This window comes from Halichoerus grypus, chromosome 3 (genome assembly GCF_964656455.1).
Source record: "Halichoerus grypus chromosome 3, mHalGry1.hap1.1, whole genome shotgun sequence".
Classification (NCBI taxonomy): Eukaryota; Metazoa; Chordata; class Mammalia; order Carnivora; family Phocidae; genus Halichoerus; species Halichoerus grypus.
In genome coordinates, this window is record NC_135714.1 from 3590706 (window position 1) to 3614830 (window position 24125).

At 58.1% G+C, this 24125-nt stretch overlaps 1 protein-coding gene across 4 annotated transcripts in view; it reads left to right on the forward strand.

The window, feature by feature from the left end:
* AFAP1 (actin filament associated protein 1) overlaps positions 1-19609 on the forward strand; it is a 141043-nt gene extending 121434 nt beyond the window's left edge. For 3 of the 4 annotated variants that reach the window (XM_078068343.1, XM_078068345.1, XM_078068344.1), the window contains 6 exons: positions 3566-3820; positions 5898-6012; positions 9185-9349; positions 10961-11151; positions 13911-14072; positions 15517-19609. In XM_078068343.1, the coding sequence (XP_077924469.1) occupies positions 3566-3820; positions 5898-6012; positions 9185-9349; positions 10961-11151; positions 13911-14072; positions 15517-15543 (915 nt within the window). In that variant the 3' untranslated portion in view covers positions 15544-19609. The remainder of the gene's footprint in view (positions 1-3565; positions 3821-5897; positions 6013-9184; positions 9350-10960; positions 11152-13910; positions 14073-15516) is intronic. The other variant, XM_078068346.1, reaches the window with a different exon arrangement.
* Positions 19610-24125: the final 4516 nt, after the last annotated feature.

Below are 24125 nucleotides of genomic sequence, written 5' to 3' on the forward strand. Positions count from 1 at the left end.
AGTTGTTCATCTACATCTGCACAAGTGGGGAACCGGACGCCAGGACCCGGACTGTCGTTCAGCGTCCTGGTCATCACCTAGGTATCTCTGCACGGCCCAAAATACGAGTGAAGGGTAGCACGTTAGGGTCTGTAACTCGGACACATCCAGAGAGAGCACGCAGAGGCTATCGCCCAGCAGTCAGTGCTTGCAGAAGAGCTCAGAGAACTCACATCACGGAGGGCGTGTTGCTGCGGCCAAGGCCGTACCGCACGCTCCCCGGGCCAGGCCCCATGCCATCCCCGGGCCACCAGGCGTGAGGCCCACCGAGTCCGCAGGCTCGTGGGGAGGCTCTTGAGAAACCAGCCTACCATTGGTCCCCTGGTATTGGGTGGCCTTAAAGTGGGCATCTGTCAAAAAAATAAAACAAAATTTTAAAAAATAAAATTAGAAAAAAATAAAAGTGGGCATCTGTCAAGATCTATTTCAAAGGTTGGCATAGGATGTGTTGATTGTTGGTTTTTTCCAAACTTGAAAAGTATGTTAGATTTTTTTCTTGCTGTTTTGCTCACCCATTCTTTTCTCAGTACTTTGAGGGATGTCCCCAATCAGCTCCCTGTTTTCCATGGTCATAAAATCCACACCTGCCCGAGGCAGGAACCGGGAGACCACAGACTTCTTGAAGGAGGTGCGGGGGTCAAGCAAGGACTCCCTGGGCTCAGAAATAGAAGCAGACTGAAAAGAAGGTTTCTGTGGTCTGGGTCAGAGGTAGCCAGCCAGTTACCGTGCGCTGTATGTCATGTGTCCTCAGGGTCCTGGACATCTTGTCATGGGTGTTCTTCCTTCCACCCTCTTGGGCCTGCCCTGGGGTTCCTGCCGGGATTTGTCTGCAGGCTCCTTACTGGATTGCAGAAGGGAATTTCTCCTCATCACACAGCCCCTCCTCCCTGCCTGCCTCATCCCTACCTGCCCATCCTCTCTCCCTCCTTCCCGACTTTCTGCACGTCCCCTAGCACCTGGGCTCTGGACTAGGGATAATGGCCTTCCAGTCCAGCAGGGCTGCAGGTGTGGGGGCAGGGGCGGAGGGGAGCAAGAGCAGAGCGGGAACCAGGCCTGGCAGGCTTACATGAATGTTAGGGCCCATGCTAGGACGTGGGTGAGGGGTCAGAGCAGAGCCACTGCACAACCCCCCCTGGCTACAAGTCCCTCAGATGGTTTCCTGTCTCAGGCTGGGGTGATCAGGGCTGGGGTGGGGGATGAGTCCTGCCCCAGTGAAAAAACGTGAGCTCCTGGCCCCTATCCCCACCGCCACCGGGGTCTCCAGAGTTTGAAGGGCTCCTGGTGCCCACCGTAGCCCCAGCCTGCCTCCCCTGAGCCCACCCACTTAGGGAAGGCCGCATGGTGACCTCTGTGAGAGCAGGATCTCGAGCGGTCTCTGTGCGTCTTCCTGGGCACGAGCCATGTCCAAGGTGGGCCCTGGCTGCCCTGGCTTCCGTTGGTTCTGGGTGACCACAGTTCCTCTTGAGCAGTTGTTGCCCTCATTGTAGGCCCAGCCACCAAACTCGTTCTCACGGAGCGCTCTGCTGCTCTGGGCCCTCGGCCTCTGCCACCAGCCCTGCTGGACAGACAACACACAAACCTGTCTCTGGCCCTTCCTGCCCGAAGGCCCCTTCGTGCCCCTTTTCCTGAAAGGGTTTTCTCCCTTCTTCCTTACCTTCAACACGGAAGCCGCAGGGCGGGCTGAGCGCCTGGACAAGCCCCAGGCCCACACGGGCACTACTCCCCCCACCCACCCATGCCCTAGGTGTGGGTCACGCGGGTTCAGGCCATCCCCAGGAATGAGCTTTCTTTAGCGCACCCACAGCGTCCTCTGTCTCAGAGATAAAACCCCGCCATCCTGGAAGGGTTTTGCATTTAGCAGTTGTGAGCGATTGTTTCTGCGCACGATGGCGGTGTCGAAAATGTGAGCTCCTGTGCACAGCGTCTGTGGCTCGCTGGCCTGGTGAGGGCTTCCCTGAAGCTCAGGCCTGTCTTCCCACCGTGCGCGTGCACACCGGGCTCCGTTTCCAGGCAGTCCCTCCTTTGCAAGGCCTCCTTTCTCGGTGTTATGAAGTTCCTACTTTCTGAGCCCAAACGTGACATTTCAGCAGTGTATCGACTTCAGTCATCCTTACCCCCAGGGTCCCCCTGATGCCAGCACCAGATTGAAGTGAGTCTCCAAAAGGATCTCCTTCCATGCTTTTAATCTAGAAACCTCTACGGAGTCTCTGTTTTCTAAGCGTTCCATGTGACTTGATCCTCTGGTTTTGGGGAGGAGATTGTCCATCTAGAACATGGAAATCACCCTGGACAGCCGTGTGCGGGTCATCCGCATGGGGCTGTCCCATCCGGGCTTGTGTGGGTGGGCCGCTGTGTTCAGATGGTAGGAGGGTCCCCATATCACAAAAATAGACACCTCTAAGGGGATGCAAAGGGACAGAAGTGTTCCTCCCGTGAGATTTCAGACCGTTCCTATTTTTGTAACAAAAGGCTGTAATTACAGTCTGGCAGAAGGAGACGCGGCCGGAAGGATATAAAAATAGGATAAAATAAGCATAACATAGGAATTAATATTTCTCTTTTTTTTTGTAAATGCAAAGCAATTCAGAAAGACCTTTAAAATGGAAAGGGCTCTGGCTGTGGTTGTGACTTTAGGTTTTCATTTATGCTTTAAAGTCCATGCTCCGAAGTGGCCTGTAGCTATTCTAGTCCTTTGTAAAAAGGTTTCCTGCTGAGACGATGCCATTATATCAGTTATATGCCCAAACGTCCTCTTTTCTACGATGATTGCATTTCTTTCTTTCAACCGACTGTGTTTGGGTCGCTGCACTTTGTTCAGGCATCAGAGTGTGGCCCCCGGGTGCAGGCTGATAGTCACCCATTGCCACCCAATCCCCGGTGCCTGCATGACGGACGGGGAGGCTCAGGAGGTGCTTTCTCCCCTGGGGGGGCCTGCAGCTGGGAGGCAACGCACTGTGGGGTAAGGAGCCCCGCTCTGCCTCAGTTTCCCCATGCCTCTTGAGATTCCCGTGGGAATTATATGGGTCAACAACTGTGAAGCGCCTCAAACAGCATCCAGGACGTAGTCAAGACCATAAATGAAAGTGCTTTGCCGGGATAGCAAGGTGCTTTCTGGGGACAGCCAGAGCGCTGGGTTTCGGGGGCCCCCGGGCTGGCAGGCCTCTTCTTACATCATGTGGCTTCTGCTGTCTGGATTAGGACTTCCAAACTCTGGTTCTTTAAGGAAAGAAATGTCAAATCAGTTCTTTTTTTTTTTCCCTCTGCCTTAAAAATAAAATGGAACAAAACAAAAATTTCCTAAGCCAGTTTCCCTGGGAATGATTTAAGGAAAAAAGAAACCTTTGCTGAAGTCTCTCCAAGTAGAACTGTTGTCCACCTACTTGTTGTGTGTGTGTATTTGTGTGCGTTTTATCGGTACCAGTGTGGGGTACATGCACGTGTTCTGGGGGTACTAATAATGTCTCAATATGCTAAAACCTCTGCTTTCTGTGGCCAAGAGCACTAACGACGAAGCTGTGTGTTGCAGTGGGACCCCGAAGACCGCCCTCCTGCTTCCTGTGCCAGGGGCCTGGGAGAAGAGGTGCTTTATGATCACGCGGTCCTGTACGATAACTTGCCGTCTCCGAAAATCTTTGCGCGCTACCCGCCTGCTGACAGAAAGGCTTCTAGGCTGTCTCCGGACAAACTGTCCTGTAACCATTACAAATACCCTCCCTCGTGCAGTCTGCCTCCCACTAACCCCTCTTCTCTGGGGAGGGCGCCTCTCGGGCTCAGCTCTCAGGTACAGCATCTCCTTCCGTCTTGTTCTAGAATTGTCGGAATCACGGTCCTCCCGCAGGGGGTAGTCACCTGCCCGTAGCAGACGAGACTCATCAAGGGTGCGGTGGGATTTTTGCCTCAACCAGAATAGAATTTGCAAATGCAATCAACGTTGGGCTACCCAGGAGCTTATGAAGCTCCCCTAACTAGTTCGTGGCTGAAGCACTGTATTTCTTGGCCTAAATCTGGCTCTCTTTCTATTCTTGGAAAATTCCCCAGTGAATTTGGTGCGTTACGTTGACTAAAGCCAAAGATTAAAAAAAAAAAAAGGACAGGGACAATAAAACCTTCCAGAAGATTCTTGCACCGCAAGCTTTTTTAATGTTTCTGTCACAGGTACACGAGCAATGCTGGACTCCAGGTAGTAATTGCTTTCGATCTTCACACGTTAAGCAGGATTTTCAGGGTACTACAGGGTTTTTCTGTATCGAGTCTGAAAGTGGAATGCCTAAAACCGAGTAGACGGTAATGAGGATTTTGGATTATGATTGAATGATAAATAACCTTGGGGTTGAACTGCCATCTGCTCTGTACCCTGCAGTTACGGCAAACAATGACGTTTCCGTGTAAATGCTAATCTTGTGTGTTCACGCACTTTCCACCAAAGAATGCTGTGTGCTTGGCCCACAAATCCAAGTGCCACAGCATGAGAATACTCTGCAAACATAAAGCAGATGGGTACACTTTAAATTATACTCTTTTCCCTCCGTTTCTTGGGTAATTTTAGGAAACACTGAGTGCCTGGTAGGGTCCTAGCATTTCACATAGTGGTGGCTTACGGCAGTTCCCCCCGACGCATGGACTCCCCCCAACCCATGGACTCCATCAGACCACAGCACAGGATTTGTTTGTTTCTGATTTTTAACCACAGCTGCTCAGATCTCTGAAGATTCACTAAGTGAACACGTACTTACTTTTTTGTTGGCATTGAGGTTCTCTTAGGTAGAAATCATGGAACGAAATATGCCACCTCATTCTTGGATTGTCCCCAGATTAGTTTGGAATGATCTGATATGTTGTTTCTACGTGCTTGTTTTTATTCATTTTTACTATTTTAAGTAGGAACGTGTTTGTAAGATGAGTTATAGTACGTTTAGTTTTCCTGTGCTCATTCGGCCATTCTGATAGGGCACCTGTTGTTTAATGGAGACACCTTCCAAATATTGAGCGCCTACAGTATGCCACACCTGTCTGGCGTGTCACCTGACCTTTTTAGGAATGCTCTGGGGAGGATTCGGTATCTTTATTTATTTATTTATTTTTTAATGAGCAAATGGAAGCTCAGAAAGTTTTAAGGACTTGCTCAGCATGTCCCAACTCATAGAGCCAGAATCTGAATGCAGGTCTGGCTCCCCAGAGCGAGGCCCACAGCAACAGCAACCGTCAACACTTGCCACCAAGCCCGACTGATGGCACAGCTCGGGTACACAGGCATTTGTCGGCTTGCCGCAGAGGGGCAGACGTGCTATCGCATGTGTTTTAAGAACCTGTGGCTACTTCAAACCCCGTTCATACTGGTCCTGTGTTCTCGCCTCGCCTCCCTCCTCTGACCCGTCAGGGAATCAGAAGGTAGTCCTCTGTCCCGGGAGGACATCAGTCAGCTGCAGAGCTGCTCAGCCATGCTGCTCCCCTAAAGAGCATCCCCTGGAAGGAAAAGCTGTTCACTTTTAGAAACACAGACTTTTACTAATCTCAACCAAATGCTCTTGGATACCCAACTGCCTGTGCTAATTTCTTGGTGAGCATTTATGATCTCCCGATGGAAATCTAGATAACTTTCATTGCATCCCAGCTGGAGACGTCCAAGTTCCACCTACCTTGGACCTCAGTGCTAGACCCGCCTAACCTGCGCAGCAAAACCACGGCAGCTCAGTGTTTGGAAACCAGGCTGGTTTCCTACTCCCTTCATTTTTCCTGTGTGTGCTAGTTATATGAAAGACTCAGGGACTGAGACAATTTACTGAAAAAAAAGAAAGGTTTTTTTTTATTATTATTATTATTGTTTGGTTTTTAATTTTCTTACATGTTTATTTCAACAGTTAAAGGGTAAAAAGCCCCCAGTAGCTTCCAATGGGGTTCCGGGAAAAGGGAAGACTCTGAGCAGCCAGCAAAAAAAGGTGGATTCGGCAGCCGGCGTGAAGCGAACATCTTCAAGTAAGTTTATCGTTCAGCTTCTTGGCTCTGGTTTCAGGCGTGGTTTGCAGAGGTGAGGCCGTCAGAGGGGACTCTTCATCGTCACCCTCCCTCCTTGCCGGATTGAAGAAGGGTGACGGTTTTTAACCCAGCCTTTATGACCATTGTATAAAGGTGCAGGGGGCCCGGGGCTTCGGGTCCCTGATCTGTTGGTGACTTAGTGACTTCTGTTGAGCCGTGTAAACGCTCTGAGCTCAGCTCCCCGTGTGGGAGGTGTAGACAAGTGGCCGCTGTGGTTTCTGGGACTGGAGGAATCGAGGCGCCACACGGGCCTCCAAGCACGAGAGCAGCGTAAGGGTCGAGAAGGGGCGCGCGATCCCGGCGCGCCTTGCGGTCTGCGAGCTGATCTGGACAGGCTCCCGTTCCTTGTCCAGCCTCGTGAGCAGGCAGGTGTTACCCCTGCCCCATCGTGCAAGGGCAGAAATCCTCTCTGAGAGGCCGAGGTACCCCCGCGCCTCACAGCCGGCCGGTGACGGAACCGGAGGGACGACCCGGCTTCACGCCCCGAGTCCGGCAGGGGGCTGAGCAGAGAAGCAGCAAGACGCAAGTGAGGACGCGGCCCGCCCGAGTGAGCGCCCGGTGCCCTTCCTGCCCCACAGATGGGATCGTGTTAGGTGACAGCCCTGCGCGCAGGTGTGTTTGCTTCAGCCCCGGTGGCGGGGCCCGGTCGTTCGGCCGGCCGGGCAGCACGGACCCCGCGTGAGGCACTCGGCTTGCCCTCGGGCTGCGCAGGCAGGCGGGCCGTTGGCGTCGAGCTGCTTTGGGCTCACGGAGAAGGCAGAGCCGCAGGCCTTTACGAGGTTTGGGAGCTGCTCCGTGGGTTGGGAGGAGGATGTGAGTTAGACTCCGGTGATGGGTTTGATAGGATCTCTGGGGAAGTCGTGTCGACACTTCCTGAATCTGGCGGCATGTCGCCGGTAGACCAGTCTCCGCGTCAGTGAAGATGAGGCCAGCCAGCTGGCTGCAGTCAGTCACCCCTCCTTGACTTACTGGCCCGCTGGTACCGTGGTGGGCATTCAGTTTGAGAGCACGTGGGGATGGAGGGGCCGGCCTTTTCCTTGGCCACACGCACGGGCGAGCCTTGGACCTCCGCCCCGAGGGAACCTGTATTCCGTCCATGCGCTTGTCTACACTTCCCTCGTCCTCAAACATGTATTTCAAGCAGACAGGTCGGAAGCTAGTTGGATCACTTACTTTGTGATGACTTACTTTGACCTTATCTTACTGGCAAATCTTATTTCCCTGATGCAATTGGGTATATTTATAGTCACTTAAAATTTTAGTGCCATGCGTTTGGGGAGGGCCGGGTGGGGTAAGGAAAGAGCTCGTGCCCAAAAGCTCTGCTACGCAGAACCCGAACCTCACGGGATCTCTTCTCCATAGCTTCTCTCCCAGTTACTGTGCTCATTTCATTTCCTAGGTGATTTATTCCTTTATTTTATGAGACCTTCTATAGGGAATCTTTATTAACTTTGGTGACATCTAATGGTGACAAAAGAGAAAAATAATTGCATTCTGTGTTTTTGCTGAATTCAGCCAGTTGCATTGTAGACTGGATGGGCTTGACTGCATGGGGACTAAAAGATGTGAATATTTATAGGTTATTACATACAGGTTTATTGGGAAAGCATCTCCAATCAGAAAGAGGTGAACAGGTTTTGGACATCGTCTATGGAACATATCCTTACCCTGGCTGCTAATAGCAGTGCTTTTGTTTCAAATTGTTCCTTTTGTTATCCCCACGCTGGGATCCTTTTAACATCATGCTCTGTGTGTGCATTTTCTGTTTGTTTTTAGTGAAGGGAGGTGCACTGGGGACAGAAGATTTTGCACCTGCCTTCATAAACACAGGGTTGCATCGCCATCATGACGGTTTGCGTTGCGGGATTCGGTGACTTCATCTAGGACGGGTGCTGGAAGTGGCTGGCCGTGGTCTCTGAGTGGACAGCGCTCTGGGGACTCAGCTGTCACCGACAGTGATTAGAGCTGCCAGGGAGGGTCCACCCTGCCCCAGGCATCGCATGGTTTCTGAGATGGGTTTTAGGTACAAATAGCACGTTTCTTTAAACCTCAAGGTAGGCCTTCCCACTTCTGCTTTATAGAGGGTGAAGCTGAGGCTCAGGAGATTAGCTGCCGGCCCAGAGCCATGGCTGCCTGCCTGGCCCATGCCTCCACTGGGAACCCTCACCCCACGCTTCTGCCCAGTGGAAGCTCCGAAATTGGTGGGCCTCTGTCACGCCTGTGATGTCTTCATCTCTTCAAGGTCTTTTTCCAGAGAGGGTCCTTCTAACTTAGTATTATCAAGAGGCCAACATAATTAGAGGAGAGGAGCTTGGGGTGGGGATTTTAAGGTGACATCAATTAGTGGTGTGACACTGGCCAAATCTCAGAGGGGTTTCCTGAGGACTGGTTTCCTCTTCTTCACTCATTCCTTTTATTTAATGAGCAGCGGCGGCATCCCCATCTTGTGCTTGTCTCCGAGTGCTTCGTAAACACTAAGTTGACCCTCATCACAGCCCTGAGAATGACCGCATCACAGATGAGGGAACTGAGGCACAGAGAGGCGAGGGGCCTTGCTGCGGGTCACGCGGCCAACGTGGCAAGCTGGGGCTCTGACCCAGCCGGTCGGGCCCGGATGCCGCCCTGCGAGGACTCCCCGAGCTCTCCGTTCTTCACTCGCTCACTCACTGGATGTCTAAGCGCTCGCTGCAGGGGGGCACCGACCACGGCGCAGGGGACAGAGCAGAGCTGCCGTCGGGTCGGCCAGAGCCAGACTGTGTGGGCGCCGGGCTCCGGGGTGGCCACGTTACCGAAGCGTTCTGAAAAATAACAGAGAAAGAGGCGACCCTTGATGTTGATGATAGGGTGCTCATCCCAGCCCCACTGCCTCAGAGGACAGGGAGTTAAAGGGACGTCCTCATGTTCTGTTCTCATTTTCTTAACTGCACTGGGAAATTTGAACTACTCACCTTTCTACTGTGTTCAAACTGGTCCCATTCTTTTTCTTACTGAACTAGTGAAATAACCAGATTAGAGTTTCTTTCTCTGCACTGGCTGATTTTAAACAGGCTTTATGAATTAGCCTGTTATGTGGTTAAACCTAATTTTCTTTTGCTGCTTTTTCCCCCCTAAGATGCTGACCAGTACAAATATGGCAAGAACCGGGTTGAAGCCGATGCCAAGCGGTTGCAGAGTAAAGAAGAGGAGCTGCTAAAGCGGAAGGAGACCCTGCGGAACAGGCTAGCCCAGCTCCGGAAAGAGAGGAGAGACCTGAGAGCCGCCATTGAAGTGAACGCTGGTACGGGGGTGGGGGGGTGCGCTTCCAGCCGGCCTGGGCACCTCCTTGGGTTAGCGCCTCGATTTCCTCCCATTCTGCCCATGGCCTCTCACCTCAGTAAGACCGCATCTCCCCATGTGGTGCTGCTTATCGTTTGGAAGCACCGCGGGTAAGCCCGGGGCAGGTGCCACGGCGGGGGGACCGTGGAACAGGCAAGAGGAGGCCGGGACTGCCCCTCAGCCTGCTCGCCTGCTTGTGGAGCTGGCGGTCCTGGGAGCCGCCCCAGCCTCAGGTGTCAACACAGAGATGCTCAGGAGTTTCAGGTCATGTGTCTGATGAAGCAGCTGGGGGCTTGTTGGCAGGAGGACAGTCCACAGGGACAGTAAGATTCAGGAGCCCAGGTAAGAGGTCTCTGCAGGGCAGAAGGAGCCCTCCGAGCCCCGAGAAGGGACAGTGTCTGAATTCTGGGAAGGGAGCGGGGAAATAGGCCAGGTTAGCAGAGACGCTCTCAAAGGGGAAGTCAGGCCGAAGGCAGCCGTCGGAGAACCGAGTCGGGACCAGAGGGGTGTCTCTGGCTCAGGCTTGTTTGTTCTTGCCGGCAGGAGCTGGGGCTGTGATTCCTGGTTCTGGGGATGGACCTGTTTAATGTAGTCACCTCAGCTCAAGACTGGCTCTTATCCTGGGCAAGACCCACTCTTCAGGCTTGGATTAGGCGGGCCTCAGAGGGGTGCAGAGGACCAGGAAGGAGGAGTTTGTGCACCTGCACCGGAAACAGTCCGTCAGCGCTTCCGGTCCTTCCGGACTTTGCACCTCAGTGACTTTTATGACAGGAAGTGCTTTTGGAGTTTGAAGTCTGGGAGGTTAGGTGTAGGCTGAGTGGGTGGGAGATAACCCGTAGGAGGGACGGGACGTGGCATCCGGCCACCCGCAGGGGGACCAAAGGCCGAGTTAGAGACCTTCCAGGCCAACAAGACAGAAGGAGGGTTTCTTCCTTCTTCTGTTTCAAGTTTGCAGGATAGCAAAGATGCAGAGAGGTTAGACCAGCTCCCGTGCTGTGAGCATTAGAGGCCAGGGCCACGCACAGAAGTCAGGCGACCCCTCGGAATCCGTCTTCCTGCATGTGCAGTGGGTACGTGACCTGCCTCCTTGCGTCACTGAAACACATTTCAAATAACAGGCATGCAGTGAGTGTGCTGTGGAGCCCTGGGGGTGCAAGCTTATTGTAGCCGACTACGGGCAAGAGAGAGCGAGGACTCAGGAATAGCGGGTGGGAACATCAGAACAGGAAAATAGCCAGACTTCTCAAGTCCCCAGCGCCTCTGCAGGCCATCTGGTTAGAGTCCGTGTGTTCAGGTGAGCGTATGGAGGTCCAGGCCTAGAATTCTGGGATTTGTGAGAATCAAGGGCTCCGGCTTCCAGGTCAAGTCTTCCAGCTGCGGGAGAGCGGAGTGGTCAGGAAGGGCCTTGGCTCTTGTAAAGAACAGCTGAACTTGAGTTTTGTAGAAAGGGCCCAGGTCAGGGCCGCTCAAGCCAGAGAGTTCCGCGGGGGTCCTGTGAGGGGGCCCAGTGTGTGTCCTCCGTCCCGAGACCCTCGCCCACAGCTGCAGCGACAGTGTGTCTGTGGGGTTTCAGGCAGGAAGACCCAGGTGGTTCTGGAAGACAAGCTGAAGAGGCTGGAGGAGGAGTGTAAGCAGAAGGAGGCAGAGCGCGTCAACCTAGAGCTCGAGCTGACGGAGGTCACGGAGAGCCTGAAGAAGGCCCTGGCTGGCGGGGTCACCCTGGGGCTGGCCATTGAGCCCAGGTCGGGGACGTCGAGCCCACAGGTAAGGTCTGCGCCCGCCCAGCAAATACCCAGCCACGTGTCGGCCTCGGACACGCTCTCGGCTGTGTTCTGAGCGGCCGACGCCGCATTTGCTTCTCTCCGTGCGTGCAACGATGGTGGGCACATGAGCCCGTTTCCCTTCCCTCCTCCGATCGGCTGATCAGAGGCACAGCTCTTCTTATCCCTTTTGAAACATGTCCTGATTCGATTCCAGTTCATTAGCTAGAGACCTTAATCCAATGTAGCCGATTTTATTGAGACGTGCAGCACGTCCTGGGAACCCTGCCAGGGGCCGGGAAACACAGGCAGGAAACACGGCCTCCCCCTCGGATCTCACAGAACGAGGGGGAATCACTTTCCAGCACGAATTACCACCTGCAGTGACTTAACCTTCGCTCTCGTTGGACTAACGGTCACTGAGAAGTTACTGCTGTCCTTCGCTCGTGACAATGCTATCACAGTCCCTGGGGCCTGGGGAGTCACATGTCACCGCTTCCATCTTACAAACCAGGAGGCGGAGGCCCAGAGAAGTGATGGGAAGCCACCTAAACAGCGGCCAGCCGGGCAGCCCTGGACGCAGGCTTGGTCTCAGGGGGACCCTGCAGCCCTCCGCCCCCACCTCCCTGAAATCCTGCCACCCGCCTTACACCTGTCCTGCTCGGGAACTCCAACCCCCGTCCCTCTCCACCGGCCATCCCTCGACGTTGAAGAGTCGGCCGTCGCCTGGCAGAGCTGGATCTAGCAGCAAGATCCAGACCCTGGAACACAAGCTTTCCTGTAGGAAAGCAGGCTCGGGGGTCAGATAGGCAGGGTTTGGGGTCACCTCCCTTCCCGAGGCCTCGCTTGGTCATCTGCAAAATGGGGATAAAGACATTGCTGCATCTGTAACAGCTCCTGGCACAGTGTCTGGCCGAAGACGTGTGGGTTCATCATCCGTGGATTTGTTAGCTCGTGTATTCATTCGTTTGTTCATTCAACAACTTATGTATACGTACCCAGGCCGTGCACCTGCGGGGTGACGGGCACTCTCCCGGGCACAGGGCACCCCCGTGGAGCCTGTGCTCTGGCAAGGGAGGAGGCCGCAGGTTACGTGAGTGTCCACGTGGATTCCCGCTGTGAGATCGGGGTGCAGGGTGGGCGGGTGTGCCGGGAGCCGGTGTGCAAGGGCTGGCCCCCCCGGCGTGTCCGCATCCTGCTTGCACAGGACCGGGCACAGTGAGGTCCGCTGTAACTGGAGGTGGGGCTTGCGCTGCAGGTACATGGGCTTGTGGACCCCACGGACCCTGGCCTCCTGCAGGGGTGGCCGCACCACCCCCTGGGGGTCTCCTGCCATCCCAGGCTCTCTTTGGACTCTGGCCCCGCCCCCAACCCCCGGCAGCCACCCTCCTACCTTCCACCCCTCCCCTTCCGAATTAATCTTTTAAGATTGTTGTCAGTTCCCACAGTGTCCTATTCACCTGCTCTCTCCTCCACTCGCTGAGCCGTCTTTCCCGAAGGTCACCTCCAAACTACAAATCCCCTACCTCACCCCTGTCTCCGATTTCAGGCATCTCTCCAAGCTACCTACTTTCTTCATCTGGTGACCCCGCATCCACCCGGGGGTCCCCTCTCTCTAGTGGTGACCCACATCCTCCCGGGGGTCCCCCTTTCTAGTGATGACCCCACATTCCCTCGGGGGTCCCCTCTTTCCAGTGGTGACTCCGTATCCCCTGAGGTCCCCATCTTGGCTCCCACTTGTCAGGTCTTCTCTCTTTTGGCCCAAATAGCCAAGCTTGTCCTTCCGAAGGCTTAGGACGGGTCTATTTGAGCCTCCCCACCCAGACCGTGGGGCCTGGCGGCTCCCTCTCGTGGGAAGGCCCTCCTGGGACTTGCGTTGCCATCTTCTGCCCTGGGACGGGCAGCTCCCCGCACTTCCCGCCTAGACCTCATCCCCGGAACGTGGCTCATCGGACGCGCTGCCTTGCGGACCCAGCGCGGCCTCTGCCAGAGAGGGAGAGGAGGTCTCTCCTTCCTGCCAGCAGCTCCGCCCCGCACCCCCTCCCAGCCAGCTCCTTCCCAGAAGCATTTCCCAGTAAACCAGAACATGGGTGAAGCTGGCTGCTTGGTGTTCAGGGTCAGCAGCCCCCGGTAGGGGCCCTAAGTGACCCACTGTCATGTTCTGCTCAACGGCGCACCGTACAACCCAGCCCGCGTCTCCGGGTCACACGCTGTGCAGCAGTGACGGCGAGTGTGGTCCTGGGGCCTCATCGGGCGGCCCGGCTCCCTGCCCGTGCTCTTGCCTGCGCGGGAGCCTGCACCTTCCTGGGGGGGCCAGGGCGGGCCTTGTCGCTCCACTTCAAGTCTTCAGAAAATGTCTTCCTTTGGCCTCCGGGCCCCGCATGTGCTGCAGACGGCTGGGAGCCTCAGGATCGTCGGGCTGGGCCACGCTGCGCGGGCCACGGGCCCAGAGACTTGTGCTGCCCGGCGGTCGAGGGTGGCTGCAGACACAGAGCTCTTTGTGGGCACAAAGCAGGGTGCAGAGGGTGCAAGGGGACAGGGCGGGGCCCCCTGTCCACCCCCCAGCACCACCAGCCGTCCGGTCTGTCACCGACCAGTAGAAGGTGCTCCCAGAACCTGTGCTGACCACGTGGGGTCATTATTGTTACCGTTCTTGCCTGTTCCCCAAACCCGTGTGTTTTCTTTAAAATGAGCAGTTGTCCCGTTGGGACACGCCGCGGGCCTGGAGACCACACCTCACACGGGGTCTCTCTGCATCGACAGTCTCCAGTTTTTAGGCATCGGACTCTGGAGAGCTCACCCATGTCCAGCTGCGAGACCAGCGATGCCGAGGGCCCGGTGCCGGTGAACAGCGCGGCCGTGCTGAGGAAGAGCCAGCCGGCGGGCGGCTCCCCCTGCCGGGGGCACGTGCTGCGGAAGGCCAAGGTGAGCTCGCTCTCCCGCGGTGGGGACGCCTGCCCTGAGGCGGGCTGGCCACCGTGGGAGGGACAGGGGAGATGCCGTGTGCTGTCTCCCAGGTCCCCACAGTCCCAGCCTCCTTCAGGGGGCCTCCTTTTCAAAGGCGAAGAGCCCGGAACCTCACAGCAAGGCGCTTACCGGGTGGCGTCAGCGGAAGCAGCAGCTCTGGGCTCACCTGGGTTTTCCTTGCTGGAGTGGGGTTCTTCACAGAGAGTCCAGGCCTAGACTCTCCTCCAGCCCGTGCTGCCCCCCGCCTTGTCAGTGGTGTTGGGGGCGCACGATGACCCCCCCGGGCCCCTGTGGTCTCCAGGCTCCGCATGGGATCGGCCCTGACAAGCTTTGATGTAGAACTTAAAGCGCTCCAAAAACTTAAAAACCATTTATAGTTATCAAAGCAAACACTTGACGGTAGTAACTGCAAGCGTGTCATACAGAGAAATCATACTTCGGAAGAATTAATTCATCAGATGAATTTAATTTGCTCTGATGGGTATGGGGGCGGGCGGCCTCCCTCCACTGCCTCCGGGCCCTGCATGGCTGTCGTTACCTTTGTTCCCGGAGCGCTTCAGAACCGGGTCCAAACTGGCTAGAAGCCTGTGGTTCTCGCAGAGGCGGCCCGTGTCGGGGAGCACGGTGAGCGGCAGCCCCGCAGCGCCCTGGCGCGCTCTCGGGGTGGCCCTGGAGGCCGTGGCCGCAGACGCGTCCGAGACCTCGTGTCCTCCCCGGCACGCGCTTGAAGCCCACGTGTACTGGCAAGTCTGGGGGAGGAAGGGCTGCCGCGTATTTCTGTTCCTTCTCTTGGCAGGCGTGGGGCATTCTGGGCCTGTACCTGTTAGCACGCGTGCGGGGACGCGTACTGCCTGTCGGGGTCTTGGGCTGGAGCTGTCAGTGCAGCCCCCCGACTGTTGGCAGATGAGAAGGGCAGGAAAAGCGTCTCACTTACTTGGTCTCTTTCCTGTCAAGTCAGACCTACGGTTCAGCTGCTGCAGCCGCTGCACGAGCTGTGTGTCCCGCGGGTGCTCGGCGGCCACCGGCGTGGGGACTGCAGCTCCTGCCACTCTCTGTGATAAACGCGGGGTGCGGGGTCTCGGCAGGCTCACGCACGGCGACGCCGAGGCCGGCCACACTCCCAGAGGGACCTAGCCGTCCCTGCTCGCGGGTCCAGGAACCGTGCCCACAGCCTCAGGAAGGGACTCCTGAGAACAGTGACGGGACTCGCGGCGGGGGCAGGGCGGGGCTTGGCCTCTCGGCGCTGGGACAGTGGTCCCCTCGTTGATCTAATGCCCGGCTCAGATGGTGATTCCCAGACTTCTGAGCGGCCGCCGTACCGGTTCGCACACGGCCCACGGGTGCAGCCCTGTCTCCTGGCGCCTTGCGCTTTGACCCGTGCCTTTCCTCTTGCCACACTTAGGAATGGGAGCTGAAGAACGGGACGTAGAGGGACGGCAGGACGCCCTGCTCGCAGGCGCCGCCGCCGCCGCAGGAAGCTCCGCCCGCGTGGCCACCGCGCAGGACGCCAGGGTTTGTGACTGAGCCCCGACGCCACCAGCGCCCAGACCCGCCCGCGCGTCCTCTTGCTACTGTACTTGTCCCCCCTAAAGAAATTCACTTGCAACCCCTGGGTTTCCACCTCTCTCTGTTGAGGAGCAGAAAGGGAGGTAGAGGAGGCCTTTGGCAGATGAGAAGCTGCATCTTTTTACCGAGCTCAGTGAGTGCTTTCCCCAGTGTCCCCCCGTCCCCGCCCCCGGACTGCAGGTCACCGGCCCGTGCCCCCCGCTGAGGCCCCTCGCAGGCCCCGGGGCCCCCTGCCCGTCTGCAGAGAGGGCCGGGGTCCCGAGCGGCTCGCCCTCCTTGTGTCTCAGCATCCCCTCCCCACGTGCCCGTCCCCCATGTCACCAGAGGCGGGCGCGTGAGAAACCCGAGCTGTGAAGCATCTGTTACCTTTTAACTGTCTTTTCTCTGGACAAATGCTTTTGTCACCATGACGTGAAAAGCTGCCATTCTTTTTACACTTTTTAAAAACTTCTCTTTTTTAGCGTGTGTTGCACTTAGCTCTAAGGGTTTTTCAGAGATTCTGTATCATATTTTATTATTTGTACTGCTTTTGAAAGGCGGCAGAGTGTTTCTGCTGCTTCACTAGTGTGTGTCCCCACCTCCCCTTCCCCAGTGTCCCCGACCCCACCTGCCCCTCAGAACCTGCAGGTGACCCGCGGAGCATGGGCAGCCTCACCGGATGACGGTGCGACTTCCACTCACAGGAGGGCCCATCCCCAGAGAGGGAAGCAGGTTCTGGAAGTCGCTCGGCCATAGAACCGTAGCATCCCGAGCAGGACAAGAGCTTCCAGTCGCTCCCCGGGCCCCCGTCCCCCGCCTGCAAAGCCAGGCCCGGAGCGCGGGTGCCCCAGGGCTGCTCCCAGGCCGGCGCGCCGAGGCCGGGTCTCCGCACCCTAACTCTGCTGGGCCTCCAGAGGGACCCTCTCAGGGATTCTCAGCTATGGGGAGATGCAACCCTGGATGACATGAGAGTCGGTCACGCCAGGGTCCCTCTGCAGACGGATTCGGGGGCACAAGGCACACACGTGTGGGGGGCGCCTCCTGCTGAGATGCAGGAGCCTAGTGGTGCGAGCCTTTCATCCAGAAGCTTCCCTACCAACTATAGGGATAGAAGGCGAGAAACGGTCTCCATGCTTTCCCCCGGCACGCCTCCAGAGTCCCTCCTGGGCTGGGCCCCTCTCCTGCAGGCCTTCCTTAGGCGGGGAGTCAACCAGCGTCAGTCAGGGCCCTCGGGGCCCACGTGGCCGCGTGCGATTTTGGCTGTAGAGCGGGTGAGCAGCCTCCCGTGCAGGGGACAGTTTCCAGCAGGGGGCGGGGGCTGGACTGGAGCCCAGCAGAGACACGGGCCTCCCTCCCACGTTAGCACCCCCAGGAAATGGAGGGAGGACGCCCCCCAGAGCCTCCGGGCCCATCTTCCTGGTGCTGTCGGGAGGAGTCCTGTCCTGTTGTCTGTCTGCGTGGGAAGCTCGGCCGCCTTGCATTCTACGAAGCTGATTTTCTGTAAAAGGAAACAGTTTGATCCACCGTAGATTTTTGCTGCCTTCTGGTCCAATAAGGTTTCTCAAAGTGAGGCGCGCGGGTCACCCTGCTTGACAGCCAACTTGACCCAAGCAGCTAGCAGGTTTCGACTGTTAGGAGGGAAAACGTGAGCGGCCCGTGCCCCTGACTGCGGCCCCGCACAGCCGGGGAGGCCCCAGGCAGCTTGGGGACCCTCACCCCGTGGGTTTGCGGGAGCCGGGATTTGGACCCTGGTCCTCAGACTCCTGGCGTACACGTTCCATGTCTGAAGGCCCCAGGTTTCACATTCGCTTTCCTCACCATCAGCCCTTGAAAGAGGGTCGCAAGCTTAGACGGATCCTGCTGGTTCCACCGAGCAGTTGGCAGCGGGTCGCGCGGAGGGCGGGGCCGCCCCCTGGGGGCTCCCACGATGTTACGTGTTCCCCTCGGTGTCTTAGATTTGATCAGAAAGTTAGGTGAAAGGATTTGCTTCAAAATAAGTTATTTATTTGTATATGTTCAATAAATAGAGTTTTTAATTTATATCTGTACATAATAGACACACACACGAGACGTCTTGTCGGGGTTCGGGCGGCGATGTCCCTTCACGGCCCCGAAGCTCCCCGCCCGGCAGCCGCGGGAGGCCGCCCCAGGGGGAGGAGTGCCATTCCCTTCGAGGGGTCACCTGTCCGCCGAGCGCTGGCCAGGCCGTGACAGGATGCTGACCCCAAGTGGAGGAGCGTGGTGGCCGCGCCCGGGGGCCACATCTGCCCCAGCACCAGCCCCGGGGCTCTGCCTCCGCCGTATTTGATCAGCTGTCATCAACCTTCAGATCCCCTCCAGTTTTGTGTGTTGATAATGTTTTAAAGTCACTCACCAACCTCTTGCACAGAAACAAAATGGTGGTTACGGGCTCGCTGTGTCACCTGCGGCGTGGGATGGGGGAAGCGGTCACATTGCCCGTCTTCAGAGTCAGTAGGGGGTGGGGCAAGGCCCTCTGCGCGCATCAGACCAGCCAGCCCCGCCCTCGCCGGGCTTCCAGATGGTTCCACCGCCTAGTAACCAGTGTGGGTCTGGTGAAGGGTCCAGATGGGTGTGGATCTTTCCGGAGTCTTCTCTGGGTGACCGTGCATACGCCATGCCGTAAACCCATCCTGTCCCCCCCGTTTGCACACCTCGGTGTTGCCAAACCTGATCGTCTCCTCATTCACCTCAACTGTCCGAGTTCCAGAAACCCCAAACCACTCAGGTTGGAGACGTGCCACCTTCTGCAAAGTGTGCGGCGGGTTTGCACGGGGCCCGGCGCGAGTCTGGGGGGGCCGGGGTTGCCGGCTCGCTCTCGGGAGGGGCGCGGCCTCACAGCAGGCGGTGCTCTGGGTTTGCTCGCCCAGTCCTGCGACGGGCCCTCCCGAGGGTGGGCAGCGGGGTGGGTGCCCGGAGCGGGGCCCCTGGCGCCAGCGAAGACCCCTGCGGCCCAGCCCGACGCCCCTTCCAGGCAGCCTCTCCCGGCCGGCCGCAGTGTCCACCGCCCCCGGCTCGGCCAGGGGGCATCGCTCAGATGTTAAACTGTTGCCTTCCTCGTTTTGTTGTTTTTTTTCTAAAATAATTTTTTACCGGGAAATTTTTCAAATCCGAGGCGTTTTAAAGAGAATCATTCTTACTCTTATTTTGTTGCTGTTGTCACTGCTGGCTCATGGCTGGGTTCATACTGTGAATACACGAAGGTGGACTGTACCCCGTGGCCCACGGTGGGCGCAGCCTCCCCCGCGAGCGCCCCCTGCAGGCAGCTCATCTCCCGCCAAGGCCCCGGCCTGCGAGGGCTGCCTCCCTCCCTCCCTCCCGCCTCCGGCAGGTGTTCCTGCCTGTGACCTGGGACCGGGGTGTGGCCGGGGAAGGCCTTTCCGACATGGGATCATCAGATCGCGATTCTTAGGGACCAAAGGTGTTTTTAATAAGATAATCTTTGTATCTGGTTTTCTAACAAGAAAGGAAACAGTGACTTTAAATTTTAACACCAACTTTTAAATTATAGATATTTAGCACTCATTGACCACGGCTCTAAGTTGTAAAGTGTTTTCATATTAAGATTGTAATTATTTCCTTACTGTATTTTTTAAAAACTAAACTTGTATTTAAAATTCTCTTTGAAAGAAACAAGCAAGAAACAGCAAAGATTTTTTTTTAATTAAATATGTTGGCGGTGCCCATTTTAAAGGACTGTAAATATATTTTCACTCTGTTTCTCAACATATTTAATTCATAGGGAACTTTTATCAAAGGAAACTTCCAACGGAAATACCAGTTTTCAGGCGTTTTGCTCCATGTTGTAGTCACTGCACCTGAATTTTCTGCTTTACTAACGGATTTTTCTACTGTTTCACGCAGTGTAGCCCGCGGACTGGCGCCCCCGGCGTGCCTCGTTTGTGTGTTCTCAATAAAGCTGTACGCTTCCAGCCGGCCTCCTGTCTTGCTGCCTCTGGCCTTCCTTTCTGCTGAGTGGGGGCACATTGTTGAGGTCACCTACCCCGGGGGCGGGGGCGGGAGGGTAAGAAGGAGCAGGTGAGGGAGAAGGTGGGGGCTGTGCTTTGTTTCTCTGACCAAGGATCTTCTTCCACCAAAGAGCCTCAGCTACTGTGTTTTCCAGTGGCTTTTAGTCCACAGACCCGAATATTCAATGTAAGAAATGTCCGCGCACCTGCTGAGGGCCAGGCTCCGGGCCAGGTGCTGGAGACAGGAGTGAATCAGATGGGACTCGCTCTCAGGCGTCCCCGGGAGCGCAGGCCTGTGTGGAGACATCCGTACCCCAGGGGAAGATGCAGCCGCCCTCAGGACGGGTGGGTGGGCCGTGCAGGAGCGGGGGGCCTGGAGCGAGTCCCGGGGCTGGAACAGGAGTTCAGCAGGGAGCAGGGCAAGGCGGGCAACGGTAGGAGCAGAGGGATGGAGGCTGAGGACCAGGGCCGCGGGGGCGAAGCCGGAACACGGGCCGCGGGCGGCGGAGGTGAGTTTGGATGAGCAGCTGGGGTCAGACTGGAGGGCCCGCGTCCGGGGCTCCTCGTGGGCGTGGGATGGCCGAGCTCTGGTTTGGGGAAGACCGCTGCCGGCCAGGACCAGAATGGGTCAGAGTGACAGCCATGGCAGGCCCCTGCGGCCACGCTTGCGGGCGTCCAGAGAGGCACACGCCCAGTCCGAGCCGAGCGAGCACCCCCCCAGCCCCAAGGGGCTGGCCCTTCCCCCAGGGCCCTCCTTGGCCCGTCCCAGCTGAAGGAGCTTGCACAGGCAGGATCCGGCCCGAGCCACTGGGCTGGCCTGGCATCGGCCAGAACACACGGAGGAGCGGCCCTTGGCGAGTGCCGCGTGGGTGGGGAGATCGGAGTGGGCCCACGGACCGTAGTCTGCAGGACTCCTGGTCATCCAGCGGGAGAGGCCAGGTCTGATCCCGGGGCAAGGTGTGTCTGCGGGGCACGTAGGGATGTCCGGGTGAACGAGTGCCCACCCAGACCCACCTTCCGGGGTCTAGGGCCAGATGGCCCTGTGGGACCCCCTCACCCCGAATTCTGTCTCCCTGTGGTGGGGGGCAGGGCTGGGCACATCACAGATGGTGAAGGGAAGCAGGGGGGGCCTTCTCCATCCATCCTAGAGGACGGGGGGTTCTCAGCGCACCCAGTGCACTTAGAGACGCAGAAGCCGGGGGCAGGGTCTTCCCAGCCCCAGCCTCAGCTGTTCAACGGGGGCAGCGGTCTCCCCAGGAGGCTTATTCAACCTGCGTTAACCCATGCCCCTCCCCGGGTCCTGAATACCGGTCACATCCTGGCGGGCTGCCGAAGGCTCGGGAACTGCCTCTTGGATTTCTAGAAGACGCCAGAGCTCCTACCTTTGCTTTTTTCAAACCACGGAGACGACTCGGGGATATTTGTCCTGCGTGTTGTGGTTTTGGGGGCCGGCGACACGAAGCCTCCCCGGCATAAGTCAGGAGCTTCCTTAATGGGAAGCAGGGAAAACATTAGCTGATGTGTGTGATCCAGAAATGTTATGATGGAAGCTTCATCAGTTTTACGATGCTGTTAAAAATGGCTATCTTTTCATACAAAGGGACCAGATAGTCAAGAAATGGGGTGGGGAACACAGGAGGGAGGCTGACCCAGGGCAGCGGGTCAAACGCTCACCTCCTGACGAGGGGGGCTGGTTCCAGCCGGTCCTGACCACCGAGAGGGCTGGTCTATCCCGGAGCTATCCACAGGGGTGGCCGGCCTCACCCCTGGACAGACAGACTGCCCTCCCAGGCCAGTTCCTAGAGATGGTGAGGGGCTCGCCCACAGGCATGACTGCACGTGCTGACCAACCATCTGGAGCCCACCACCCAACCACCTCCAGCATGGGGCCCCCATGCTCTGGGCCACCACCCCCTTCCCTAATCCCCGCAGGACCAGGTGCCAGACAACCGGGGTCACCCCTCCGGCCCAGAGCCCCCTGAAATTCTTCACACTAGCCAATCCTGTCGGCACTGCCCAACCACTCCTTCCCATGAACCTGCAATAAAGGCTCCTGTTCACACTGTCCGATCACTGCCCTCCCCCGCGTGGCCCACATGTGGCGTGGCGTGGCCGTCCTCTTGAGAACTGTGAGTACAACACACTTAGCTGATCCGTGGCAGCCCGCCCCTGATCTGCTGGACTCTCCATTCTGAGTCACAATAAAACCTACATTTTAAGCCATCCCAGTCCTAGGCAACGGGCAGGGACTCCGAGGTCCGCCGGTCTCCGGCTGGGATTCGGGCGCGTTCTCGGATTCCCCACCCCCACCGAGTGGGACAGCAGCACCCCTCTGGCTGGCCCGCTCCGAGAAGTCAGTGGGCTGAGGCGTGTAAATCGCAGGCACGCTCGGCCCCTGGCAGGTGCTCCACGGCGTCTGCCCCACCCCCTCCCCCAGCACCCCGGGGGCCACGAGGAGAGCCCGGCGGCCGCCCTGCTCTCCCACCACGGTGACCGGCTTCTCTCGCGCTTCAGATGGGGACGGTGAGGCTCAGGGAGAAGGGGCCCCGGCTGCCGCCTCCCTTGGAGGGGGAGCCTCCATCAGCAAGGGGCTGACCACGGGGGTTGCTGCGAAGGACTTGGGAGTCCGATGCACAGAGTCCCGCCGACAGGGACTGAGCTGCTGCGGCGCTGGGGGTCCCGTACCTCCGGGGGCGGCTGACCAGCCACGGAAGGCGGGCTGGGCGAGCGAGCACAGCCTCTGGCATGATGGCTCCAGGCCCCGACATGGTTCTCAAGATAATTTTCGTCTCACAAACTCTCCTGAGCACCTTCTCAGGTTGCCCTGCTGGGCGCGAAGCCCCTGGAAGGTTCCAGGCAGGGAAGGGGCGTGGCCTTCTCTGCATGTCTCCAAGCTCTGGCGCCCCCGTGCAGATCTGGCCACGGGAGGTGGTGGCGGCCACGGGGAGGCCGGCTGGACTCCAGGGCAGCCACACCTGGGTCCGGCCTCGCGCCAGCCCCTCTGGGCCCGCACGCCCCTGGGTTTGGGCCTTCCCCACGCCGCCCTTGGAAGCGCCCTCCCGCCCTCGCCCCCACCCACGGGCCAGGGACCCCAGCCCCGGGGCTGCCGTGTGTGAGCTGCGCACCGCGGGACCCAGTGAAGTCATTTGGGGACCGGAGCGGCTGTTCGTGGCTGGGCCAGCGAAGGCAGCGGGTGGTGGCCAGGGTGGCCCGGGGAATGTTCCCTGAGCACCCCTTGAGAAACTGTGTCCGGTTCCCCTTTACGGCGGTGGGCACGTGACCCGCTGTCCCCACAGGACCGCCTCTCCCCTCCAGACCCTTGGCCTCCTCATGCCACCGCGAGGAGCGGTGCCTTGGGAAGGGCCAACCCCGGCGACCGCCGGCCTTAATGGGCCCGTAGAAGGAGCCTGACTGGCAGGGCCTCATGCCCGCCCGCCTGGGGGGCTACGGCCTTCTGCCCCAGGACCCCGCGCCGGGGGCTCCCTCCCCTAGGCCGCCCTGTCCCGGAGCACTCCGCAAGCCGTCGTAGGACAGGGACAGCGACTCCTGGTCGGGGTCACCGCCGGCAGGAAGGACGAGGAAATGTCCCTCGTGGCTGCCGAGCCTCCCGTTTGTCCCCTTCCTTTCTCCCCGACTAGGAATCGGTGTCCCCAGGACAATGCGGGACTCCCTGCAGACCGGGCCGCCACACGGGGGTGTGCCCTGCCCCTCCGTCGCTGCCCCCATGTGCTGTTACAGCTGTTTTTAAACACGTTCCATGTTTCTGGAGGCTGGGAGCCGCGGGCTGCCTGGTTCTGCCTCTTGCTGCCTGGATCCAGAAGCACCATGTGAGAACAGCATCACTACGGTGACCGTGACCGCCACACTCGCCCCTGCTCGCTGCGCCCGCGCTTCTCAACGTCGGCCCGGCCGTCTGCCTCCTGAGCACCCAGGGCAGGCCGCTGGCCCGCGCGCCCCCCTGCCGCCCCTGCGGGGCTTCGATGGAGCTGAAACCCCCCTCGCTGTGGGGTGTCTTCTCCGCGGGATGGACACTGTTTGCTCAACGAATCCTTCATTCATTTCTCCATTAAGGACACATTTGTTGAACACCTGCCGTGTGGGGGGCGCTACAGACACACGAGGAACAAGGGGTCAGAACTCGCCGCGGCCGCTGGGTATTGGGGACGGAGGTGAAGCGGGTGACCCCGCAAATACACGTGCAGCCAGAGACTGGGAGCCGCGAGGAATGACACCGCCTTCTGTTTGCAGCGTGCTAGGACCGTGGAACCGTGCTCTGTGGGGAGAAACCCAAGGCTGGGACTTATGTGGGCGACTCCCCCCCCATCATCTCGAACCCAGGGCGTCCAGGGGACACGCCCTTCACTGGGGACACAGAGGAGGGCTGTTGGTCCAGGGAGCATTCTGGAAAACCGTGTAGTGGCTGGTTTTTGCAGGTCAGAGCTGAGAATAGGGCTGTCACCGCGGAGCCTGGGTCCCCGAA